The sequence below is a fragment of the Rhipicephalus microplus genome, chromosome 8 (genome assembly GCF_043290135.1).
Source record: "Rhipicephalus microplus isolate Deutch F79 chromosome 8, USDA_Rmic, whole genome shotgun sequence".
NCBI classification, from domain to species: domain Eukaryota; kingdom Metazoa; phylum Arthropoda; class Arachnida; order Ixodida; family Ixodidae; genus Rhipicephalus; species Rhipicephalus microplus.
In genome coordinates, this window is record NC_134707.1 from 124,322,660 (window position 1) to 124,350,369 (window position 27,710).

Below are 27,710 nucleotides of genomic sequence, written 5' to 3' on the forward strand. Positions count from 1 at the left end.
TTGGTTTGTAAACAGCTGGGCTATGTTGCTCTCGGATTCAGAATTTGCCAGGTTACGATGAACAATTTTGCATCGTGGTTGTTCTGTTGTCTTAATGCTAGTTTTGAGTTGGTCCATTTGGGGTGTGAGCCAAATTTGAATGGTTTGTAGTACACTGGCTGTGAAAATTGGCAAAACACTCTGCTTGAGGTCTTGCATAGTCGCTTGGACTGATAGGTTCAGCTGCTGCGGAATAATTTCTTGTACTATAAGCATGGTTTGTTCTAGGATAATTTTGTTCTGCTCCTCAACTTTAGTCTCTAGTCTGCTTAGTCGAACTTCTATATCGTTCGAAGCACCTACTACAGTTTTAGACACACTATTTAGTGTTACCCGATACGTCTGACTGAGTGTCCTGCTCATCGTCCGAGCAGTCGGAGGTGTGCATACCACCGGTTTCGACAGTGGTGGAGGAGTAGCAGCGTGCGACGCCTTCAGCGCCTGATTTTCGCATTCCAGAGTTTCAATGCGTTTTTTCATAGCTTCCAATTGTTTTAAAATTTCAGGATTTAAGGGGAGGCAGTGGTGGGGGGGGGGGGGAGACCCCTACCCAATTGCTCACCTGTTTGGGCGGGTTTGCCACTGACGGGAAATCCTCGGCCCTGAAGGTAGGCGGCCTCAAATTCTGTCCGGCAGAGGCTTTGATCTTTGATCAGCTTGGGCTTGTTATGCATGGGCTTCGCTTTTTCGCCAGCCTTGATAGGTGCTGAGGGCTCTTGCTTGTTTTTTAGTTCAAGTTGCCGCTGTGGTAGAGCGGGATTCCATGCCTTCCGGAATTTTCCGACGCACTGCGCAGAGCCGGTGAAATGGTTTTCACCGCATATAAGGCACTCGGGTTGACAGTCGTGCTTCGCTGGGCCCTCCAGAGTGAGTTCCACCTTCGCACCACAGTGAATGTACCGCTGATTGTCCGGATTGGGGCACGCATCCAGTCTGTGGCCCACCGTTCCACACCGGTAACATGCCGGAACCATTTTCTTGTAGTAGCGCACTGGCACGTTTTCACAGCAGTAGTGAATGAATCTTGGAACGCGGGGTCCTTTGAAGGTCACCACTGCAACGTTGTATGTTTCGAGTTTCCACACATACAAAATTTCGCCGTCGATCCACTTGAGCTTGCGTCGAAGGGATTCTAAAGTTTCATTGTCTGCGACGGTGACGACACCTTTACAGGTTTCTCCGACTGATTTCAAATGTCCTTGAAACGGTACCTGGCGGTCCCCGATCGTCAGCGTTATGTCCCTGATGAGCTTCGAGGCCAGGCTTTCCGTTTTCACACCTACAACAACGATGTTTTGGTCCCACACCAGCCACACACAGATACCAGCGTTCGTGGTGCTGCCGGCGAAGCGTTGCACTCCTGTGCCGATCCCGCCTGGGCCAAACGCTGCGGGTGTTGATCCTGTTTTGCGAGCCTGTGGCTGGGCGGCGGCCGTCGAGCCTCGGGGCTTCATTTTAGCGAGCTTCTTTTGCAGTTGGCAAACCATGATCTGAAGATATTCGTCTTCACCTGATATGAGGTCTTCCCGTCTTTCTGCCACCTCGATGTCAACCCACTGCATCGCGCTGGGGTCGTAGCCTGTCTTCGTGGAGGCTGCCTTGGCTGGGGAGCCCGATTGTAAGCCTCGTCGGCGTTAGGCTCAGCCAGGCTCTGGCGTCGCGTGATGTTCAACCAGTCGTAGATTGCCGGAAAAATGGGCCTACCTGGATAAAATAGGTATCTAGAGGTTCCTGATGACTTCGCCGAAACGCTGAAACCAGTTTCTGGTGGATATTCGCCAAACGTCTACAACATTCATTGATTTCCGACAGAGCCAACGTGACATGCGTCTCACGCGCGCGCTAAAACGCCGCGTCTTCTCGGTACGCCAGAAGATTACGCGTTCGTCACGCGTTCACAGAACCAGCGTTCCCAACCGCGTCTTTAGTAATGTCCATCTGTCAAGAATGACAAGATGAAGAAAAGAGGAAGAGAAAGAAGTTGTCTTGATTAGGTAATTTAACATGCTGGAATGAGAGAGAAGAAGAGAAAAAGAAGAGGGCGCGAGGCGAGCGAGGAACGTTTTAACAAATTCTATTATTCCCCCCCCCCTTTTTTTTCTTTTTTTCTGACATTGCGCAAAAATAATTTCACAGTCAAAACACAGTAATCATATTCCCCTAATCTAGAAAATCTATAGGTATTTACTTGCATTAACCACCGGCTTCTTGGCCAATCCTCCTTAGTGGGTGAGAGCCACAAAAGAAAGGAACAAGCAAGCAAGCAAACGTGAGAGCCGGGACGTGGCGTTCGAGAGGACAAGGGCTGTGGAAGTTCGGACTGAGTCTCGCTCCAGGCTCCCGCCCGAGCACCTGACTCGGCGAGCAGCGCAAGGAAGTACCGCTGCCCCTGGATGGCAATGGTTCTCGCCCGAGCACCTGACTCGGTGAGCAGCTCACGGAGCAACCGCTGATCCTGGACGGCAGTTCTCACCCGAGCACCTGACTCGGCGAGCAGCTCACAGAGCAACTGCGGATCCTGGGCTGCAGTTTCCAGCCCGAACACCGACCTCGGCGAGCAGCCCCGGAACCACCGCCGATCCTGGGCTGCACTTTCCCGCCCGAGCACCGACCTCGGCGAGCAGCCCCGGAACCACCGCCGATCCTGGGCTGCAGTTTCCCGCCCGAGCACCGACCTCGGCGAGCAGCCCCGGAACCACCGCCGATCCTGGGCTGCAGTTTCCCGCCCGAGCACTGACCTCGGCGAGCAGCCCCGGAACCACCGCCGATCCTGGGCTGCAGTTTCCCGCCCGAGCACCGACCTCGGCGAGCAGCCCCGGAACCACCGCCGATCCTGGGCTGCAGTTTCCCGCCCGAGCACCGACCTCGGCGAGCAGCCCCGGAACCACCGCCGATCCTGGGCTGCAGTTTCCCGCCCGAGCACTGACCTCGGCGAGCAGCCCCGGAACCACCGCCGATCCTGGGCTGCGTTTTCCCGCCCGAGCACCGACCTCGGCGAGCAGCCCCGGAACCACCGCCGATCCTGGGCTGCAGTTTCCCGCCCGAGCACCGACCTCGGCGAGCAGCCCCGGAACCACCGCCGATTCTGGGCTGCAGTTTCCCGCCCGAGCACCGACCTCGGCGAGCAGCCCCGGAGTCACCACCGACCCTGGTCTGCAGTGTATCCCGCGCGAGCACCTGCCTCGGCGAGAAACCACTGGAGCTACCACTGTAGTGGGTCTTCGACATCGTCGCCACCGTTGAGCATCGATACGGCGTGTCATCACGCCTGAGAGGGACTCCCAGCGGACCAGAGGCCACGCCACAACTGTAAGCGCGAGACTTAGAGAACGCCAACGGAATCGGACGTCGAAACGCGAGTCATTAAGACATCTCCTTTTCTGTGTTTTTCAACGTGTGCGTATTTGTGTTGTTGTTTTGTTTTTTGTGATTGTCATGGTAATGAAGTGATAGTTTTCGTTTCGTAACATCAGCTTCTATTGTTCATTTCGCAACGCCCGACGAGCGAATAGGCCTCAGCATGTATTCGTGACACCATCTGATTGTGGTTCAGGTGCTCGTGTTTTTTGTTCGTTCCTTTGAGTTCTTTCATGCCTGTAAGGTTCAACATTGTGAAAGGAAGGACGCTGACCGAATGATATGTATGTAGTGCCGCATCAAAGGCGGCACGATGTTTTATCTATCTTTCTTGCTTTGCATATGAAGACTCAGATTTCACATACCACAGAAAATACAAAAGTACCCTTGTTCTCTTTATTAAGCCGTATAAGAGAACTACTATTGATACTTGCAACTACAAGTATCATTCTTCAGTTCTGTACGCCACTAATCACCAAATATTTGTGTTTACTACAAGTTATGTACTTTCCTTTTTTTCTGTGTTCAATTGAATTCAAGTGACTGTTGTTAGCAGATAAACATTACTTTTTGTATGAGGACATCAAATTTCAATTGTTTAGTTGTGTTTATTTTTAAATAGAAATATTACAGTTTCAGGTATGTATACTTTCAGTGGCACCCACACTAGCCTTTGCCTATGGGACCATACAGTTTGTGCTCATTTTGTATAAGATATAAGCGCAATAAAGATCATTCATTCATTCATACCACAAAATACAGTGCAGAACCATCAGCTCTGAGCTGACTACTGGTCAGTAGTTTGGCATTTGTACCAATGGTTCGAAGGTCACCGTCCACTCTGGTACATTCTCTTGTCCCTTCACCACTTTAAGAAACTGGCGCACTTATTCGCATAAGTATAGTGACACAGATCGCACTTCTACATCCGTAATTCCGGTGGACGTTCTCAAATCTTGTAATTGCTGAGAATTTCAGAGTAAGCCTGTCTGGTCAACGAAGAATAACCTGACTTCGACGCCTATGAGAATAGCCACATGAAAAAATAGTGCTAATAAATATATGTCTCTTATGTGGGTGCCGTCATAATCCCTTATGATTTTCAAATATGCATAACCCCCTTTCTCCTGCCATCATACTACGTGCAACGCTGAGCTCGATTTTGCTGCTATTAAATAATCTCTGTGTTTGTGTGATTACGCCACATTTGAAAATATGCTTTTGGTGAAAATGACGAATTTTCTTGAAGAAACACTTCGTGGGAGCTTAGTCTATCATGATATGGGCAGTAACACAAATATGGTGAAAGTAAGACGGAAAATAGCGTGAATCAACCTATGAATTATCCCACGCCTTCCCATATACTAGGTGGTCGAGGCAATTGTCATGAAACGTTTGAGAAAAACCATGAGCTCTAAAAGCTCATAACCCCTATATATTAGTGTAACTCATCTGTTGAACTAATCATCAACAAGAGGCACCTTAATTAGGTAACCCTTTTATTGTAGTTAGAGAGCGTGAAATTTAGCAAATAACCCCAGGGTCCTCGGATTATCTTATGTTGAAATGTGCCTGGCTGTCTTTGTAGCGTAAGCTACATTGGCTAAGGTAAAGCAGTTTTGCATGGCAAAACATACAAAGAAACAAAGGACACGCACACGCAACGCAACATGAAGCCAGTGCCAAGGTCACTACATAAAAAAGGCAGAACCAGGTACAGCGGGAATCGATGATATGCGAAGCACGAAGAAGAAATGTTGTTATGTCACTTGAAATTCAGCAGAACGTTACGAGGTGGAGGCAAATGATGCCATAGATTACTTCCATGTGATGATGACCACATTTGGATGTCTTGTCCACCTTCGTCCTCTCTTCACGTCACGTGATACGAAAATTAGTACACGTGGAGCTAGCGAAACGGCCGCGAGCACGCTATGAGCGTGATAGGTTGTCGTGTTCTTAATGGCACTCTTGTAAGCATTATCATGTGTTCTCCAGTCCTATACTTCGTCATACAACGACGTCGCGCAACACCAAGTTTGGTATATGTGGAGCTTGCAATACGGCCGCGAGCGCATCTCGAAGGGCCCGATATACTCCAATGAAGTGTTGACACGTGCGCGCGCTCGGCACAGCGACGCAACGTTAGCAAAACGCGAGCACTCTATAGTCTGACGCCAGGCGCGACCAGTGTGCGTCGGCGCGGCCCTACGGCAACCGGCACAAACTTCGTCATGCTGCATTCCGCGCCGATGCGTTACCCAGACAGCACTGCATGTGCCTCTTTTCGTGACCGAAGAGCTGACGCCGGACGCGCTGAAACGCACATGCGTCAAAGCAACGCAGCGCGGTGCGCACCTGCGAGTTTATGGCAGGACCAGCGCCTGGCGTGGCAACGCCCGCGTGACGCGACGAAATAAACGCCGGCGAGCACGCTCACCACGTCACGTCGAAATGTATTGGCGTCTTGACTGTGGCATGTAGTTATCTTCTCACATGACACACATCTCATGATTATCATGTTTGCACTAGTCACATATTTTCTTCATCCATTGCTGTCACGTAATACCAAACTTGGCATAAAGCCAGTGAAACAGCCGCAAGCGCATCATCAGTGTGGCATGTAGCCATGTTGTTTCTTGACACGCATGACGTGATTATCATGTTTGGATGTGTCATTTACACATGTCGTCCGTTCGCGTCACGTAATACCAAGTTTGGTAGATGTGAAGCTAGCGAAACGGCCGCGAGCGCATCATGAGTGTAGAATGTAGTCATGTTGTTACATGACACGCATCTCACGTTTGTCATGTTTGCACCAGAATCATACCTTTGTCATCCATTCACGTCCAGTAATACCAAATTTGGTATATGTGACGCTAACGAAACGGCCGTGAGCGCATAATGAGCGTGGCATGTAGTGATGTTGTTACACGACACGCATGTCATGATTTTCATGTTAGGATCTGTTGCTTGTGTTCGTCATGCAATCTTGCCATACCATACCAGTTTTGCAGCATGCCATGCGAACTAAACCACCACTAGAGCTGCAGTACCATGAAATGTAAATCATGACATTCATGGCATACATGTCAAGATTTTTATGTGATGACTAGTCAAATATGTTCCTCATACAGTCGTGTTATGCCATACGAAGTTTAATATCTGTACAATTATCGAAACGGCCAGGAGAGCTAAAAGTCGTAGGTGGCTAGATAGATAGATAGATAGATAGATAGATAGATAGATAGATAGATAGATAGATAGATAGATAGATAGATAGATAGATAGATAGATAGATAGATAGATAGATAGATAGATAGATAGATAGATAGATAGATAGATGCGAGAAATCGTCCTTAATATCCCTGATGACTGTGAAAAATCCCAATTTTTTAGCGAACGCTCTTCAGATGTATCTGCAGCTTTTTACAATAGTGAAACCGCGGACATTGAGCACTTAAATGGCACACGACGTATCCAGACCAGACATTTTCTACATATATAGTTTTCATAAAACATACGCCTCGTGTAAAATGTATTCGAGCACTTACTGGTGACATTGAGACCTGTCCTGAATGTACCATTAGCTTAAGCTATATTATTCAGATTACCGAATTCTTTAATATAATAATTAAAGTGTATTTCTGTAATGTTATTTGAATGCCATGAAAGAACATGTCATATTCAAAATTATAGAAATTTATATATTGTAGAAGCTTGCTTCTAACATCTTTTTTTTAGTTCACGTTATCTTCCTTCTTTTCATTACAATTTATGAAAGGAGTTACTAGACACACATGCTCTGTGTCAAGCATTGATGCAACATTTGTCAAACCTCCTTGCCTGCTCATTGCCTCCTTCAATTCATTTCAGGCGTCTATCAGAACTCAAATGCGAGAAATCAAACAGCAGGCCATAAATAAAAATCGCTAAACTTGAAACGCACAACGTTTTTTAATCGAAGTGCTATCTCAAGAGAAACAGAGCTTATCTGCTTGTTGCCATTTGGTCTATTCTGAAGTTGGCGGATTACCTGCAAATCCGCCAGTAGTTGAGCCACATGTGCATTCTTGTCGCGTAGCTTGGCGCTCAGCTGGCGGTCTGTTTCCTGTTGTGATCGGTGCAGCTGATTCGACAGCTCGTCCAGCTCGTTCTCTAACTGTGAAACCTGTGTCAATAGAAGTAGTCCACGTATGATTTTTTTTTTCAAATTTTATTTGGATACCACAAGAACCCGAAGGGCAACACACAGGGGGACGGGGGGATTATGAAACACTGTAATACATTTATATTTAAGTCATACAGTACTGAAAAACGAAAACTAGGAATAGAATGCAGAAACAACACCATTTCAGTAATAACGACAACATCAAGATAATTTTTTACGTTGGTTCAGTTTCTGAAATGAACACAATTAAAAATGATGTGCAGTATAGAACACAATTATAGAAGCGATTTATTGAAAAGTGTTATCTCACTCGTGAAATGAGTCGAGCGCTAAACGAAAAGGCTGATGATGATAGTGGCAATGGTAAATGGCAGTGAATTCCGCTGATATATTGATGCTGCAGGAGTTGAATTCCGGTACTTAACGCTGTGAGAAAAAAATTGTTTGAATTTACAGGCGTGGTCTAGCCTAGCCGAAGTGCGGTGCTATGAGGGTGGCAATTTCGGCTTCTTGGTATGGTTGCTAAGATGATACTTAATGGCAGCGCAGAAAAAGGACATGAACCAAAGAAGGCACGGTCAGTACACCACAGCGCTGTGGAGTCATGAATGTGCCTTCTCTCGTCCATGTCTTTAGTCTACGCTACCATTATTTATCATGCTAACATAGTCCTGTATATGCGCCGGACTACTCATCGCTCGGTGAACACGGACTGGAAGAGGAAAAGGAAATTGCTGAACCATACAATCCCTCAAATTTTTAAATAACATATTATTAGATTACTTGGAGCATGCAAAAACTAAAAATATAATAGCCACAGATGCTTCCGTAAATAATCAAAAGGCAGGTGTAGGCATTGCCTCTGATTTGCTTGACTGGTCCTTTTCAGTGAGACTGCCTGATTTTACTCCAGTTTTTGAAGCGGAGCTCTTGGCGATTATTTTAGCTCTTCGAAAACTTCCATCAAATCAAAACAATGCAGTAATAATGACGGATTCTCTTTCAGTTTGTGCAGCTCTGACAGCCTCAGAGAACTCTCGAATTCTAAGCACATTCAAAACATTAGTACCGCCGCAGTTGAGACTCCTGAGATTACTATGGGTTCCGGGTCACTGTGGATTAAGATTAAATGAATTGGCCGATTCCTTAGCACGAGCCGCACTTGATGGGCCAGTTTTGTCCATACTGCCAGATGTAGAATATATCACGGCTATAAGATATCGAAAATCAGCAATCTCCACTGATACGATAGAAAAAGTAATTACATGGACAGACTATAACCACCTCATGTTTCCATGGCAACCCCACTGGAGTCAGTCCAGAAAGATCGAAAGGTCTTAATCACTAAATTTCGATGTCGTGTCCCCCCCCCCCCCTAAACCTGTATCTACACAGAGCTGGTCAGACAACATCACCCCTCTGCGCATTCTGCGGAGAAATGGAATCACTAGATCATTATTTTTTGTATTGTCGCCGCTACGAGATACTTAGAAAAAGGTTACTAGTTATGCCATTTCGGAAAATAGGCCTTACATTTACGGCGGAAACGGCGCTAAGCTTTGGCGCCTCAGCTTTGGGACATTGCCACAGGGATGCTTTCAATGCCGTTTGCGATTATATTCAGGCAACCAAGCCTTTGTGATCTTCAATCAAAAAAAATTATTTATTACTCCCAAGGGCAGAGTGAAGTAAACGCAGCTAAGTGGTAAACATAACACCTCCAAACCTCAAAATTGCTCAACTTGATTTTTTTTTCGTTTGCTCTTTTTATGTTGTTTTTATTTTTACATTAGTCTTATTATAATACCAATTCATTACACATAGTTAAAATGATCACAGAAAAACTGCACTACACTTTCTTGGCTAATCCCCCTGAGTGGGTATGAGCCAACCTCCCAGGGAAACAAAACAAAATAAATGTTGTCACCTTGTATGGAAACCTGGTTTCTTCCACGTTATATAGGCTTTCAGGAAAAGGCAATGCTCTATGTTTTCTTAAACTTTAGTGCTGCTCGGCTTCTCAGCACATGGGCTCTATCGAGAAACTGCTGATCTGATATATCTTTGTTAACTCTGGTTCATTAGTAGTGTACGAGACGGATAAATTTATGAGTCAAGCGGTGCTTCTTTTGCCACGCAATTACTGTTTCCCATGGAGGCAGGGTACGCTGTCATTACGTTATAATTGCGGCAGGGGGTATACTTGCAGTCCCTATCCAGCTCAACAAAAGTGAGGAGCAGAGCAAAAAAGAAGGACAGCTTAGCTTTTAACGAATATTAACACGTATGACAATGTCCCATACGACTGCACGCAAATAATTAAACTCGGAGGTATTTATGATGCAAAATCTAGTTTTACTGTATCTAAACAAAAATGAAATTTATCCACATGCAGTGATTCCTGCTTGTTAGCACGTATATCGTTGGTGCTTCATAGTACATGAAGTCACACAAGTAAATACCAGCTCACCCAGTAAAGCTAATTACTGAAGCCCAGATATGCGATTGACTGGGCGTACTGCACTATACACTTTGTTGTAGCAAATAGCACTGCTTGAACACTACGCTCTCGAATCAGTTGAAGCTTCACTCACTTGTCATAACCTGGAATAGTCCCTCTGACAGTGCCGGCACAAAAAAGCTTGACTTGCATGTTTTCACGATAAATTGTTTTGTACGTTTTTATCGGTGATGGCAAATTGGCACGCGTTGCAACGGCGAAGGGGTAAAGCTAAATCTCATGAAAACGAATTTTTTATTTGGAGGCATTTTGAAAACATAAAGGCTAAAGATGGAAGAAACACCCGCTATACAGTGATAACGGAAGCGCGGATGTTGTTCGACGATAACCTGACCATCCATGAAACGCGTCAGCCTGTGTGCGCGCAGCCTTAATGATTCCAATATTATCGGTGGTGACCATGCAAATTCCAAAAAAACAAAACAAAGACTAGACAACTTGCGCAGTGCGTGTAGCCTTATCAGACTGCTCAATCAATCAGCACGATTTAGGCAAGCCATACACAGCTCGCTGGTAACACGTGTCACGAAAAAGAAGTGTGTGTGGGAACATCTAAGTGAACCGGAAGTTTCTTCGGGAAAGAGTACTGAATATTTTTCGTTCATTTCATTTCATTTATATTACTGTCAATTTCACATAGCTTTACAGGCGGAAACGAAAATACAAATAAATGTAAAAAGCAAACAAAGTAATATATATATATATATATATATATATATATATATATATATATATATATATATATATATAGTAGATTCTCCGTGAGCGGTCACAACCTGGTTTATTTCGACGTTTCGGCCTAGAGTCTGGCCTTCATCAGGATCCTGATGAAGGCCAGACTCTAGGCCGAAACGTCGAAATAAACCACGTTGTGACCGCTCACGGGGGATCTACTGGACTATATGCAACGCTACGGCCACTCAACCACCATTCCTGCCTATATATATATATATATATATATATATATAGGACCCAACGTACTAGTGGTAGCTTTATTCGCCCGGTATCATGGCGTAAAGGTCCCTTTAGTAATTAAACTAACGCTGATGGTGTCTCGTATAAACAATGAAATACAAGAGATCCTACTCAATGACAGCAAACACCCAGTGCCATAACAATGATATAATGAACCGCGAAGGCAGAGCTGAGCAGACGCCTCTCGTTTCTCGGTCGTTCACCGCGTTGATGAATAGGTGTGGTTTAACGTCCCAAAACTACCATACGATTATGAGAGACGCCATAGTGTACGACTCCCGAAATTTCTACCTGCAGGTGGGGTTCTTTAACGTGCACCCAAATCTGAGCACACGGACCTAAAGCAATGCTGCCTCAATTGAAAATGCAGCGGCTGCAGCCGGGATTCGAACCCGTGACCGGCTGCGGGTCAGCAGCCGAGTACCCTAGTCACTAGATCACCGCTGCGGAGCCGCCGTTCAACGCGTCAAAAGAACTTTGGGATAAGGTAAATTATAGCACTATGCTCGAAAACATTGCACGTGAACCAACCAGTGACATTGGTAATGATGATGATGTATAGTGTTTTATGGCGCAAAAACCATTTGATGGCAAAAGAGCGCTACGTTACCAAAGCAGATGTGAAAAATGTTTATGGTTATGACCTGTGTAGGGTTTAACCAGGCGTTTCGGCTTGTCCCGATTTGATTCTGCCACCGATTACATTCGTGATAAGGTGACCGAGTCGCCGATGCACTGAGTTACGCAAAGAGCTGGCACAGTCGCATGACCATCACATCGTAAGAGGTCGAGAGGGGCTATGGCCGCGTTCATTTTTACGGATAGCTTTGTCAACGAAGAAAGTTTGCTGCATCCGCAGCCGCAAAGGCTGACAGCACACATATTTCATTGCTCCATCCTCCTAGACCGACTTGCTTCTGCACCTTCTGTCTTTAACGTTTTTCTACGCAGCCGGTCAATAAATACCATCGTCAAACCTAATCCGACTCCACAAGCAGCATTTAGCAATCCAGGTAAGGGACGAGTAAGAAAAACAGTTGGCAAACAGGCCACTGTTTTGAAATCTCACCTCGAGAAACTGAAAACACAGATCCACTTGACAAGCGAGGAATAAATCTCAAGCCATAAATTTGTTAACCATCAGAATGACATAGATGTTTCAATTCTCTCTGAAAATGTCGTTTAAATGATGCTAAGAAAAAAATTAGGAAAGTTCAAGCGTCGCCTTCAAGATTTGAATGCGACATCAATATCTTGCTCGGACTTCAAGCACTTCGTGCATACTTTTCACTGTATGATGTTACACGAGAAGACGAAATTATACGTTAGTACATTGTGATTCATAAAGTTTCGAAGTGGCTTGCATCAGTGAAGCTTTCGCATAAGGCTGCATTCCTTGTGATGGGTAGCATGCTTCAAACCAGGAGCTAATATTGCGTAAAATGTGTAAAACGTGATATGCACCCACTACGTGCCCTTTATTGAGGGGATGCGCACAGTAACGTGTTTACCTTTTGCAATGAATGACTTGCTTTGAACCACGAAGTCTTTGTGATAATCACACGTTCGGACGTCCGATGACAGTCGACTTTTATACAGCATATTATGCAATATTGCATGTTGTATTACTGAGCCTGCATACAGGACGCGCGTGTTACTAAAACATGAACGCTATATATTTTAATGGCATTTCCAGGCGGAGGAAGATATTTTACCGATATTTCCAAGCAGGTGCGTGGTTGTCTCGTAGAAAACTTGCTTTCCACGCGAACAGCCTATTATCCATCCTCACTCGAAGCAAAAAATTTTCGTTCTTCGTTTTATTTGAATCTTTTTTGGATTTCCGGGCACGCACAAGATGACTTTTCACTCACAACCAACGATGTTCAGGACAACAACGCCGGAATTTCGCCGCAACGAGCTCTTTAACGCTTACGCGCTAATATTGATTCACAATCTGCCCCTGAGTTGCTTTTATATGACTCATTAACGATCAAGATTCTCAAGAAAAGAAATGATGACCGGTGAAGCACACATGTATCGAATGATTCAGCACTCCTCTGTGCCGAATTACTTTGAAATGGCAATATTTACTGATGCACAAAACAGGCCGTGCCTTTACATCATGCATAAAGTACAGCGTACACGGGAACGAGGGACGGGCAGCGAAAAAAATTCCGCAGATCTTACGTACCTTATGGGAATCAATGTTACGCGAAGCATGCGCATAGATCATGACCATGTTGTAATTGTAACGCTGCGAGGCAAGCTTTTTTACGCTCAAGTCTTAAAATTAGCCATTGTGTTCTCGCCATTCCTGGATGTGAGTCTCCTGTGCATACTCGTGTACCTGCCCAAAGATACGCACCACTGCTAGGCGTAAATTGTTGACAACATACGTGACTAAATTGCGTTATTCTTAATGTCATGACCAGCGAGTCGTATTCTTCAAATCACCTCACCCTACCATAATTATTTTTGGTTTACCCTAAGGGGGCGATCATGAGCGCATCCAGATGCCGGCGGATAGATAGATAGATAGATAGATAGATAGATAGATAGATAGATAGATAGATAGATAGATAGATAGATAGATAGATAGATAGATAGATAGATAGATAGATAGATAGATAGATAGATAGATAGATAGATAGATATGAAAGCAAATATAACATAGCTATATTCTAGCTTGTTTTGTTTTTGTTTTCTTCCGTCCTCCCAGTGCGTGGTGCAGTTTGCCCATGATGAAGATGTGCCAACTAGATCAAAGTGCCTTTGTACCCAGCCTTTAGAGCAGGCTGCGACTGCATGCGAGCGGGGTGAAATGTGAAGATGGCTCGAATCAATGTCTGCACAGGAAACTAGTGCTCCAACTTCGTTTAGAAAAAATCTTTATCGATTTCGAGTACTTCGTACTCAACTATGGGATAGCGCTCCAATTTGCAGTTAAAAAAAGCCGACGTCATCGGCGTTGGAGAAACCAACGTAGAACATGATATTATGGACGCATGGATCTGACATTGTGCTTTTGTTGCTGTAACGTTGATCTGGCGTTTGATCGCTCGAGGACACGGGCTAGGTTCAGCCCACAGCGGCGTTTTTCGGTGATGGTGAAATTGAAGAACCCATTTACTTATTTTAGGCGCAAGTTAATTATTAAACTGGTGAAAATTACAATTGCATGCGCCATTCCGGCAGGCTCCACATGTGTTTGACAGTTTGAGCAAGGGCAGATAAAGAAAGTTCCTCAAATAGCCTCACGGTTTTGCTTTTTAATTAGTGCGCTAAGAAAATCGACTTCTGGTTTCACGCAGAAAATTTGATTAGTCACTCACATTCGCTTGGATTTCTGTAGTTTGGAACAATTATCCCCTGTAAATTGTGCACGTTATACACACAGGGTTTGATTATATTTCAACAGCCTTAACCCTTTAAGCCCTGAAACAATTTTTCAAATAACCACAGAAGGGGTTCACTAAGAAAACCTATTGCTTCACGAATACAACGCTGCAAAAATTTTAAGAATCCATCCAGTGCGAGTGGAGTTACACATATTTGTCACTAGCTGCAACCACTTTCTCTTTTCTCTCGTCCCGACGAAAACACTGGAAGCTAGGCAGTGGGGGGTGGCGGGGGAATGGCATGGGCAAAGAAGATACGTCACGCGTGCCTCGTGAGCTTCAGCACTTTTTTTTCTTTTTTTTCTCTTCAAATACGCGACTTTTTCAGTGTGATCGTGAGCGGACGCATATACAAGTTAGGGCCTCCCACAACGATCCATGTAAAGAGTGAGCACGTCATATTAAAAGCAGCGAATGACTGATAGATGGCATTCTACGCGTGATTTTTTTAGCTTCTTCCGTCATTTGTCGAGAAAAGGGCAAGCAAATTTTGGCTGACCTTGATAATTTATAGTGAATTCCAGGCCACGTGCTGCACTATATTATTTGGCTCACGTGCCCTCGAGAGGCTGACCATGCTCAAAAAGTCTTGCAGGGCCCCTTAAAGCGCACAAGCTTTTGATTGAAAACAGGAGACAAACGGGGAACAACTAGCTTGAACCCATACATTGATGTTCCGATCGTGTTTCATAGGTATGTTGTGTACAGGCTTCTCGAAATCGTCTTATCCGTTACTTTTATTAGTGGGTTCAAAATTGCTTGCGCGTGTGCCCTCTTTCTTGTTGTGCAATGAAATGTGTCGAGTTATCCTGCCAACGTGGCTTTTATTTTGTAAAGTATAGTGTGATTCTGCATTGCTCAACACGCATCACTAACTGACCGAAACACATGCAGTTCTGAAGCTTCACATTGTTGCTGACTATATGCATAGCTTGTCTGTGTTATGGTATTATAGCGTATTAAATGCCACGAGACAAGAATAAAAGCTGAAGCCAGCCCAACACTTACTCTGTAACACAGTGTGCCGAAACTGGTGAGAAGTAAGAATAAGCCGTTACTCTATGGTGTGTCTTATAGGTTGAATGAAGAAAGGCGCCACGTACCTGCTTCCCAAGAGCTCGGTTCTCTTCTTTCAGCCGAGGCACTTGCGACGCTTGCTGAAGAAGCAGAAAGGCATAAACATACAGCAAGGGTCTTTGATTCACTTTATCGCCCAAAACAGGAATATACCTACTTTCTCAGCTGACGCAAGTTTCTGCCTCAGTTCGCCCAACTCCTCTTCTTCCTCCTGCAAGAAAACAAAGTACCTTTTTTTTCAAATCACATTTTTTACCCAGCTTAAGTAGAGTTTATACGTGCTTGTAAATTTTTTATTTGTTCATTATCGTATGACATTTTATATATTATTCATTTTGCGGATAATGGGTAGACATTTTTGGCACTTCAGGTTGCGCAGCAGACAGAAGTCCGCCCATATACACACACACAGAAGAGACTTTCTTGCTGAAGACGTTTGAGAGAATACATGTCCATGAGACGCCCAAGAGGACAACTGTGCTCTTTAGCGTATTCTGTGGCGACGTGTGTAGAATCAGCGAGTGTGAGTTTATCCGCCACCAAAATACGTCACTTCCTCGGTGCGCAAGCTGCGGTTGGCCTTCTAACATTAGTAGTGCACTTGGGTTGACTAACGCTACAATTACGCCGCTCCAACAGCTTTTGAAAAGGGTGTCGCCCTTCTGGCCCCAGCTATCTGATAAGATGTGGTAGTTTTGCACTTAGGATGCACACGTCTGCGAATTCGGGATCCTTCTCTTTTATAGTAGCTTCTTGCGCAGTTCATTGAATTGTGCGGCGTCACCACCCTTAATGCGCAAGCTCGTTACCTCCCTACCTCACTTCTCCGATGGTCCCCCCTCTCTCTTCTCTAGAAAATTGGCGGACCCTTTACTTCGCCTTTAAGATTGAACGCGATAGCGAACATACTTATCATATGTTTGTTACATAGACACACACGCACCCAAACACGCACACAGTAGATTGGACCAGCGCGCGCTATGATCACCAAGCAGGCTCGTTTTCGTCGTGACACCTGTCGATCAAAATGCGATAAAGGGGCCCTGAAACACTTTTTCAAGTAACCATGGAATGAATTCACTAGAAGAGCTTATTGCCTCACGAAGTGAATGCCGCAAGAATTTTAAGAATCCATCCAGTGCAAGTGGAGTTACAAAGATTTGTCGCATACTGCCATTGTTTTATCTCTTCTCTCGTCTCGACGAAAGCACTAGAAGCTAAGCAGGGAGGGGTGGCAGGGCCAGGAAACTACCGCGCCTCGTGACCTTAACACTTTTTTTCCCTTCGAATGCGTGGCTTTTTCAGTGTGATCGCACGCATACGCATGGACAAGTAGCGGCCTCTCGCAGCTATCTCGGTAACTTAATTTTTCGGTCACAGACGCACAGACGATTTTTCGCTCTCAACCAACGGGGCCGACACCGGCGGCGGGTTTTCTGCGACACGAGCTCTTTAACGCTCTCGCGTTAAAACGCACGGCCGAACGAGCTAGCAGGTGTGGTTCTGTGCAAGTGGCTATGTAAAAGGCTTGGGACATCCCCCTTACACTCTCACAAATAAAGTGATGGCCTCGGGCAACGAGGTTCTGCAGACGCGCGATGAACTCAGGCGCTCCCGCGTGGCATGGCGATGAAACCACGGGGCATGCTCCATCAAGAGTTAGGGATGAGTAACGGCAACAAAACTGCAGTGAACTCATGGTATGCTGCTCTGTTAAGGACGCGTCAACATCGGGCAAGGTGCTCGTGATAAGCGAAACTTTATGTCGACCCATGCGCTTCCTTCCTGTAGTGGGAAACGGGATATTTTTTTCTTTTTTTTTCTTTTGCATCTTTCCGTTCGCCTTCCCACTCTCTCGGTATATACGCTACTAAACCGGAAGCTTTTTTAGATAACCTCCCCGCCTTGTCAGTTTCTGCTTCTCTTTTTTTTCGACACTTCTCTTTCAGTTTCGCCGACGTATTTTGTACCATTTCATCAGCCCTGAAAAACTGACAGCACCCGTTCCTTTTAGATGCGGAAGCATCTTATACTCGCGCCTTGTAGTGCGCCGTCCGCGCCGTTCGCACCGCTTCTCGAACATTCGACAGCTGACGCGCGCGCATGCGCCGTCGCGCCGTCGCCCACTCTTCCACCATCTGTGCATCCCTTCCTCCTCTACACACCGCGCGTGCTTCACTCCTCCACCATCTGTGCACCCTTCCTCCTCTACACACCGCGTTCGACATCTACAATTCTCCTGATTCTCCAGTGGACGCGCATGTGGCGTCGCGCTTCGAGAACATTCAACAGCTGACAGTGCATGCGCCGTCGAGCTGTATATATACTCAAGGTCGGCGCTCGCTCGCTCAGTTGCCGCTCGTCGGTTGGTTTGTACGGCGCGTCGACGTCCAAGGTCGCGGTGAAATGAATTCCAACGAATCCACAAACACAATGATCGACGTCCCTTCGACCAGCGCCGCCCTTTCGCATACGTGTGTACGTGTTCACTCATTTAACACCCCCTCCTACAACCACGATAACCAATTTAGCCATCGACCCAAGTAAGTCGCAATTTAACACCCCATTTCACAACCACGTTAACCAATTTAGCCATCGACCCAAGTAAGTCGCACTTTAACACCCCGTTAACCAATTATATGCTCCGCATCCTCCTCAGTGTTCCACCGAGGGAAGCTGCGGGCAATTTTTTTTTATGGCGCCAAAGTGCTCTACGAAGTAAGAAGTTCCATTTTGAAATTTGACCAGACCACCGGTCACCTCTATGTAAAAACTAATCAACCGAACTATTTATTGACTTTTCATTTACTGTTTTTCAACAGGAAAATACTGGCCCCCAATAAAAAACAACTGTGAACGCCACGAGCAACTATCAACTTAACAGATTTCCACGCATATATGCTGCAAAAATTTGCATACATCTTAGCCGTGATCTGAGAGCACGAATTGTGCAGGCAAGCTGAAGAGTATCCCAGCCAGCCTAAACTCAGAATCCTATGTTTTCATAGTGTTTCCCTAACACAAAATCGCCACATTCAGTACTCTGCATGTCCGTGTTTTTTTTTTCACTCTGCTAATCTAAACCTAACAAAAACAGCTGTGAAGCTCTAATAAAGTCTGTGGCTCTCTTGTGATGAGCACTATCACCATGCCCTCACCACACCTTGATATTTGCTCAAGGAGGAGGAGGGGAAAGGGCGAAAATGTCAACAAGGTGCGGGTCTGGTTTGATGGCCTACTTTGGGTGAAGTAATAAAGACATGAAAAGTAAGAAAGAGGTAAACAGTGCAACTGCGGTCACAAGAGCAGTTATAACCTTTTTGGAAACAACTGGACTATATGCGCGGCTATAAAATGTGTCTCAGCTAGAAAGAACACTACATACTCACCTCTCTATCTCACCGTCGTCATTCATTAATCTTTATTTTCCCCTTTCCCTTACACCAGTGTAGAGTAGCAGGCTAGAGCAAGCTATCGCTCTGGCCGACCTCTCTGCCTTTCTGTAAATAAATTTATCTGTCTCTCTAAGAGGGAAAGAGGCGCTATCAAGGTGGAACACACGTGTTTTGTAAATATCTCTCGAGAAAGCACATGCTGATAACATTCACGGCGCAATGCCAGAAGCAATAAAAAAGTGCCTATTGCAAATTATGTACCTGCGTCCTATGATGCAGCGCCGTAGACTTCTCTGATGCAAGTTCCGCCAGTTCAATCCGCATCTGTTAAAAAAAAACATGCGCAAGAATGTCTTCCGTTATGCACCTTCTAAAAAAAGCGGTAGAACATTTTAGAACTGTGAGACAGCACCGCAATGATTTTTTCAGTCAATCATGCCGAATCAATCTCATTGAACTGATATGGCTCCTTACGGGAAAGAAGAATCGACCAAACAGTCCGACACACAAGTACTGTCCACTAATTTTTTTCTGTCCAGCGTGTTATGAGCACCATGCTGGCTACATTGCAGTGGCAGACTTGGTCGATGTCGTCGTGTTTTCCTGAAGCTTGTACGATCATCCTCGACACCTTTAAGCTTTACTTCAAGCAATTAAGACCCCCGGACACACTCTGATGTCAGAGAAGTGCCGCTTTGAATACGATGGACTCTTGTTCTTGGGTCACATGATAAGCAAGTTCAGAGTACGCAACGGCCTGCAGAAGACAACAGCCATCGCTGCATTCCCACCCCCCACCGACATGAAGGCCAGGCGTCAGTTCTTCGGCATGTGCGCTTATGAAAGGTGTTTCGTCAAAAACTTTGACCGCATCCCCGAGCCACTCACTAACTTTACAGACACTGACGCCGAGTTCAAGTGCGAAACGCCGCAAGAGAAAACATTTCAAGTACTGAAACGGCGCCTGCAGATGCCGCAGGTACTTGCGCACTTCGGCGAACACGTCGACACAGAAATCCACACTAAAGCAAGCAGCGCAGGGCTCGAAGACATCCTAGTGCAGAAGAATGATAGACTTGAAATAGTCATTAGTTATGCGACCCTGTCGCTATCTTAGGCGGAAGTGAACTGTTCCACAACAGAAAAGGAGTCTCTTGCCATTGTTACAAAGCAGTAACGAAGTCCTTGGGCCGGCTGCCCACAAGCGTGCGTTCCCATCATCTCGGACACTCTTTTGTGGGGTGCGGGTTGTCACCGGCACCGGCTGTATTTGTCTCCGCTGTGCGCTTCGCCTGCAGGGCAGTGGCGACGGGCGGGCCCCTCTGGAATGTGCGGAAGGCCGGTTGTGTGCTACAGGAGCGACTGCCGTGAATTTCTCCTGCATGGTCGCTTCCGAGTACGCGCGCGTGTGCCACGTGAATCTGCCACGTGTGTGAAGGGATACTTGTGTTGCTCTCTCCATGAGTGGTTGATTCCCCGAAGAGACATTCCGCACCTATCTTCGGAACTGCACGGCGAGGCAGCGGCAGCAGCCCGCCAGAAGGAAACCAGACAGAGTCGTGAGAAGTGTCGTCGTTCGGACGTTACTGTCCAAAATGTTGCAAATAAGCGTCTTGATAAGTTTTTCTCTACGCCTGTCCCTCTGCCTCAGCTCTCTGGAGTTCTGAACGTCCCCGTGGCTTGCGAAATGACGACGAACACCCAGCTCCATGCTACCTTCTGGGTCCGCTGCGGCCACCGACGCGGCTCGTAACAACTGGATGGCAGCGACGAGATTCTGCTCACGCCAAGTCGCAACAAGTTCGGGCCAGCATCTGGATCGTCTCCGCCGAGATCATGGCTGCAGGGTGTGGTGAGTGCTTGACTTTTCTTCACTGAGATTTTACCAGGCTTTATGTAGAGTTTTGCAGGAAAGGTGGTAAATTTGGATAAATACTCTACGTTGACCTGTGCATGGGAACGTAGCGTCCTAGTAGTAGTGAAGTTAGCAGCACTTGTAGCAACCATGAATCTGAAGGCACTGAAAAAACCGCTTTTGCTAGAGTTAGCTAAAAGTTTGGGTTTGGATGTTCGTGAACACATGAGAAAACCAGAGATTATAGGGACTGTTGAGAACCTTAACGCAGACGACGACGAGCTCTCAGAATTTCTAGAGCTGATAGACGAACATGAAAGGCGCAAAGCTGAAGAGAGAAATGAGAGGCTCATACGCAAAGTAGCAGAAAAGGATCTTGAGATGAAGCGCCTTGAAATTGAGCTGCTCAAGGCTCGAGGTAGTAGTGAAGGTAGCGAAGCGTCTAGCGGAGTAGAATGGAAGTCGTTCAGGATGAAAGACCTAATGCAACCTTACCGCTCCAGAGAGGGCATGGGTCAGTTCTTATTATATTTCGAGCACACATGCGAGAAGGCGCTTGTTACCAAAACGATGTGACCACAGTGCTTGCTTACCCTACTACCCTGTGAGGCTGCCAAGGTAATTGCCCGCTTGACAAAAGAGGAAGCAAATGATTACGACCAAGTTAAGTCGAGCCTGCTAAAGAAGTATAGATTGTCAGCAGAAGCATTCAGGCAGAAGTTCCGGAACGCCGTAAAGCAGAAAGACGAGTCGTATGCTGATTTCGCATACAAGGTAATGTCTAATATGAGGGAGTGGCTCAAAGAGGCTAAGGCGTTCGAGCATAAAGAGAAAATTGTGGAGTGTTTCGGACTCGAGCAGTTTTACCCTCGTTTGCCCCAAGACGGTAGGCTCTGGGTGCAAGACAGGGAGGAAGTAACCACTGTGTCGAGGGCCGCGGAGCTAGCGGAGGATTTTGTTTCGCGCCGTGCTCTTGATAGAAGAGAAATTCCCCAGCAGGAGGGCCAGATCAAAAAGGCAACTGGGTGGAGGGGACATTCAGTCCAAGAGAATCGAGAGCGCAACACTGATCCCGAAAAGCAACGGGAGGTAAGTAATGAGACCACGGTTGAGGAAAAGCACCAAAACAGTGCGTTTGAAAAGAGGCGACCACTTGTGTGCGATAAATGCCACAAGCCAGGTCACATTGCGGCCATCTGCAAGAGTCTAAAAGTTGTTTGCCTCTCAGTCGACAGCGAGGGTGGAAACATGCGACTGCTGGAGCCATATATCAGAGATCTGATAGTAAATGGAAAAGAGTGTCGTGTACTGCGGGATTTGGCAGCGAGAATGGACGAGGTCCATCCCTCGTATGTTGAAGCTGAACATTTCACAGGAGAGTGCGCTTGGATTAAACAAGCAGTGGAACCATCAAGCGTATGCCTTCCGATTGCTAAGGTATGCATCGAGGGCCCCTTTGGCGCATTGCACACAGAGGCTGCAGTATCTACTTATTTGCCAAAGCAGTATGCATACTTGTTTTTAAACAGATCCGATTGGTGGCTAGGACAGAAGAACCTAGCGTACGGGGATGGGATTGTGTGCGCACTCACTCGCTCAAAGGCGCAAGAACTCGCAGCTAGAGCCGCACCGCTCGATGTTCCCTCGAGAATCACAGAAAAAGCCAGAGATGGAGAGCCCACGAACAAGGTAGACACGATCACACCAAGCACTGATCAAGTGAGCGATGAAGGCGCGGATGAAAACGAGGAAGACCCTCTTGAATCTGGAAGTGTCTGTGAGGAAATGATTACTCCTGCATCTAGTAGCCTGCAGACTTTGCTGGGAGTGGATCGATCTTCCCTTATAGCGCAGCAAGGAGCAGACCCCACTCTTCAAAATATAAGGAATCAGAGTAATGAGGGTATTTCAAAGAAAAACGTGATGTATCAGAACAGGGCCGGGTACTTTATCGTAAGTATGTAGATCGCAGACGGGTGCAGTTTGATCAGTTAGTGGTACCGGAACGTTACCACCGTGATTTTTTACACTTAGCTCACGGTAGCTCATGGTCGTGTCACTTGGGGGTAAAAAAAACGAAGGATCGCCTGCTCCAGGAATACTATTCGCCGAGTTGTTTCCGGGAAATGGAGAATTTTGTCAGAACCTGCGACATCTGTCAGCGTGTAGGAAAACCAGGGGATAAGGTTCGTGCCCCAATGAAGCTCGTCCCGGTGATCACTGAGCCTTTTCGTCGACTCGTGATCGACACAGTAGGGCCTCTGCCAACAACAACATCCGGTTACTGTCATGTCTTAACAGTAATTTGTCCCGCGACCAAGTTTCCTGAGGCAGTGCCTTTAAAGAAACTGAGCTCGGTAGAAGTGGTAAACGCGATGTTGTCTATTTTCGCATGCGTTGGTTTTCCCGCTGAAATACAGTCCGATCGAGAAACCATTTTTACGAGTGCACTGGCTACAACTTTTTTAGAGAAATTTGGAATCCGATTAATCCACAGCTCGGTGTATCACCCCCAGTCAAACCCAGTAGAAAAGTTACACTCGGTAATGAAACGCGTCCTTAGAGCGCTCTGCTTTGAGCGCAAAGTCAACTGGGATGTGTGCTTGCCAGCAATCATGTTTGCGCTCAGGACTGCACCTCATGAAGCCACTGGATTTACCCCGGCAGAATTGGTCTACGGTCGCTCTCTGCGATCTTCACTCCGTATTTTTCGGGAGTAATGGGAAGGTCGAGCGGAGGACCCTACGGTGGTTGCATATGTGCTAACTCTACTAGAAAGGTTGCATAGAGCACTGGAGCTGGCAGGGGATGAGATGAGCAAGACACAGGCTCGGGCCAAACGCTACTACGACAGGTCGGCAAGATCACTCTGGTTTGAAGCTGGAGATCAAGTAATGCGGCTGAAACCTTCACCACAAAATAAGCTAGATGTCCAATGGGAAGGTCCGGTGAAAGTCGTGCAGAGGCTGTGCGACACAAACTATCTGGTAAGGATGCCAGGTAGACGTAAGACGCAGCAGATCTACCACAGAAATCTGCTCAAACCGTATCGAGAGAGAGAGAGAGGTAGTCGTAAACATGGCGGTAAACGCGCCCGAAGAGCCACCACTAGATTTCCCCTTTTCCGGAGCGGCAAAAAAGAAGGATAACGTTGGTCAAACGCTCAAGGTCATGGTTGAGGTAGCTGAGCCCACAGCTAACGAGAAGCGTGACCTAGAAAGCCTCCTGATAGAATATGAGGAAATGTTCTCGGAGAAACCAGGCCGAGCAAATTTGGTAGTGCATGACATAGAACTTACGGCCACTCAGCCCGTGCGGTCAAAAGCGAATCGAGTATCGCCGCGTCCGCGTGCCTGTATTGAGGCCGAGATTGAAAGAATGCTCGAGCTCAATGTGATTGAAGCTTGTGAAAGCGATTATACCTCTCCGCTATGTTAGTGGAGGTTCCTGGGAAAGATCCGCGACCACGCGTTTATTACCAGAGGTTAAATCTCATAACGAAGGATCAGACCTACCCCATAACAAATATAGAGGAAAAAATTGAGGCAGTAAGCAGTGCTAAGTACATCTCTACCTTCGACCTCGTTCGGGGTTATTGGCAGGTGCCCCTGACCGAAAGGGCCAGCAGATATGCGGCGTTTATTTTTCCCATAGGAACATACCGCCCTAAGGTGTTGAGCTTCGGCTTAAAGAATGCCCCTTACTGTTTCTGGGCTCTCATGAACAAGGTATTGCGGGGTTTAGAGGGAATCGCCCTGCCTTATCTGGATGATGTACAGTATTTTCAGGGTCATAGTCTGAACATCTCACCCACTTGCGAGCAGTGCTTCAACGTTTCCGCGAAGCAGGTCTGACTGTGAAGGCTCGGAAGTGCCAACTTGGCCGAGCAGAGGTTATTTACCTGGGTCACATAGTGGGGCAAGGCCACCGCAGACCTTCCGATGTCAAAGTGGCGGCAGTTAATAATTTTCCGCAGCCCCGGACAAAGACAGATGTGCGGTCTTTCCTAGGATTGGCAGGGTACTACCAGCATTGCATTCCCCGCTATTCAGAGCTTGCCAGCCCGCTTACTGACTCTCTTAGAAAAACTGAACCTCAGAGTCTGGAGTGGGATGAAAAGAAAGCGAGGGCAACCCTAGCGTTGAAAAATGCGCTCATAAGCCAACCTGTACTTCAAGCCCCCGACTACGCTAGAACCTTCGTGGTTCAGTGCGATGTAAGTGACCGCGGCAAGAAACGACGCAAGAGAGGAACATCCCGTGCTATATCCAAGCCGCAAACTAACTGTAAGGGAGGAAGCCTATAGCGCTTCAGAGAAAGAATGCGCCTGTGTTGTATGGGCGGTTCAGAAGCTCGCATGATATCTCGCGGGAACAGAGTTTATTATCGAGACGGACCACTGTCCCCTCACGTGGTTGCAAGCGATGTCGCCTAAGAACGGCCAGCTACTTCGCTAGAGCTTGCTATTGCAACAATACTCTTTCGAAATTCGTTACAAAAGAGGCAAATTGAATGGCAACGCTGACGGCTTAAGTCATTCTTTCTAGGGATCTTAATGGCGTCAGGTAATCTGGCTTGGGTATTTAGGTTCCATTTTTTGTGTGACAGGTTTACAATTGCTTTTTTGTACTTGTGCTTTATCACGACACGTGTTTGTGAATTTGAGCAGCCTATTTCAGGTTGGGTTGTTGGAATTGCTGCTGCTAATGTAATGAAGAACAGCCCCGCCACGGTGGTCTAGTGGCTAAGGTACTCGGCTACTGACCCGCCGGTCGCGGGATCAAATCCCGCCAGTGGCGGCTGCATTTCCGATGGAGGCGGAAATGCTGTAGGCCCGTGTACTCAGATTTGGGTGCACGTTAAAGAACCCCAGGTGGTCGAAATTTCCGGAGCCCTCCACTACGACGTCTCTCATAATCATATAGTGGTTTTGGGACGTTAAACCCCACAAATCAATCATGTAATGAAGAACAGATCGTTTTGGATGAAGTAAAAGCCTGGTGGGTCTCAGGAAGAGAGTATGGGCGCTTGCCTGCTTGGCGGTTGTGTTTCTCGCGTGGTGGACACAGGTGCTGTCTTTCGAGAAGGAATGTTGGCCAGCAGAGCGGGAGCCTTTCTCCCAATTTGGACGACACTACCAGAGGCTCCAGATCACCGGGGGCGGCAGAGGAATGCAGCAGAGCCGCATCGAGGTGTCCACGGCTTCAGCACACCAGCATTGTCTTCATCGACCTCTACCCACAAAGGTGGATGACCTTTGTACGTCGAGGTCTCAGCTGGCCGCCGGGGAAGCTGTTACAAAGCAGTAACGAAGTCCTTGGGCCGGCTGCCCCCAAGCGTGCCTTCCCATCATCTCGGACATTCTTTTGTGGGGTGCGGGTTGTCACCTGCACCGGCTGTATTTGTCTCGGCTGTGCGCTTCGCCTGCGGGGCAGTGGCTACGGGCGGGCCCCTCTGGAATGTGCGAAAGGCCGGTTGTGTGCTACAGGAGCGACTGCCGTGAATTTCTCCTGCGTGGTCGCTTCCGAGTCCCCGCGCGTGTGCCACGTGCATCTGCCACGTGTGTGAAGGGATACTTGTGTTGCGCTCTCCATGAGTGGTTGGTTCCCCGAAGAGACATTCTGCCCCTATCTTCGGAACTGCACGGCGAGGCAGCGGCAGCAGCCCGCCAGAAGGAAACCAGACACAGTCATGAGAAGTGTCGTCGTTCGGACGTTACTGTCCAAAATGTTGCAAATAAACGTCTTGTTAACTTTTCCTCTACGCCTGTCCCTCTGCCTCAGCTCTCTGGAGTTGTGAACGTCCCCGTGGCCTGCGGAATGACGACCACCACCCAGCTCCATGCTACCTTCTGGGTCCGCTGCGGCCACTGACGCGGCTCATAACAACATCATCTCGGCTACCTCCAAGTTTTGCCCGCACCTCTACGGCAGACCTTTCAAAGTAGGAAGCGACCACGACGCCTGTGTTGGCTGACTAACTTCAGCGACTCTTCAGGTCTCCTCTCGCATGGAAGAGTCTGCGACTTCAAAAACTTGACACCGCCATCGTTTAAAAGTCGGGGTCAATGCACTCTGACGCCGACTGCCTGTCTCGCGTCCTCTTTGACCCACCGCCGCAGGACAACGAGGACAGCGACTACTTCTTGGAAACTTTTATCGTCGATGACTTTCCAGATCAACGGTGATCCAACTCTGAAATTAATGGCCCTGTGGAACACCTCGACGGCAAGGCTATTGTTGTTCAAAGGTATTCAAGGGAGGACTACACTCTAAAATATTTTACACCTGAAAAGGTGTAAAACGGGTGTACGCTTCAAAATCACCCATATGAACACCCTTTTACGCCCAATTTTTAGAGTTGAAGTGTTCGTAAGTAAAACACCCCCAAAACGCCCTTTTTCCACCCTTATATTTTGAGTGTAATGAACAAGGCTACAAATAATTGATTGATATGTGGGGTTTCGTATCCTTCTTGTCTCTGTGTCGTCGTTTTGTTCTTGCGCTATAACTATCGTCATGCCATACCAACTAGCCCAAGCTACCACACTTCCAAAACCACCATACGATTATGAGAGATGCTGTAGTGGAGGGCGCCGGAAACTTCGACCCCCTGGGGTTCTTTAATGTGCACCCAAATCTGAGGTCACGTGCCTACAAGGCTACAAATGCACGACACTGTCGGGCCGTTTTGCTTATACTGTTAGTATACGTTAACCATCTTGGTACAAGCAAGGCTCCCACTATTAGCTGCTTGCGCGTCAAATAATCAATCGAAGCAGAAAGTAATGTGAGCGAAACACAGTTTTCATGGATAAAGCACGCAAACTACTATAAGATGGAAGATACAATAGGAGCGACGCTTGTTCAATAGCGTAAGGGCCAATTCTCCTGTACCTGCTTCTTTCATCTGTGTCATT

At 46.9% G+C, this 27,710-nt stretch overlaps 1 protein-coding gene across 3 annotated transcripts in view; it reads right to left on the minus strand.

Moving 5' to 3' along the window:
• LOC119165489 (uncharacterized) overlaps window positions 1-27,710 on the minus strand; it is a 385,136-nt gene that overhangs the window by 318,641 nt on the left and 38,785 nt on the right. For all 3 annotated transcript variants that reach the window (XM_075872576.1, XM_075872575.1, XM_075872573.1), the window contains exons 3-6: window positions 19,198-19,260; window positions 15,699-15,752; window positions 15,568-15,621; window positions 7,433-7,567 (exon numbers count right to left, since the gene is read on the minus strand). In XM_075872576.1, coding sequence (XP_075728691.1) covers window positions 7,433-7,567; window positions 15,568-15,621; window positions 15,699-15,752; window positions 19,198-19,260 — 306 coding nt within the window. The remainder of the gene's footprint in view (window positions 1-7,432; window positions 7,568-15,567; window positions 15,622-15,698; window positions 15,753-19,197; window positions 19,261-27,710) is intronic.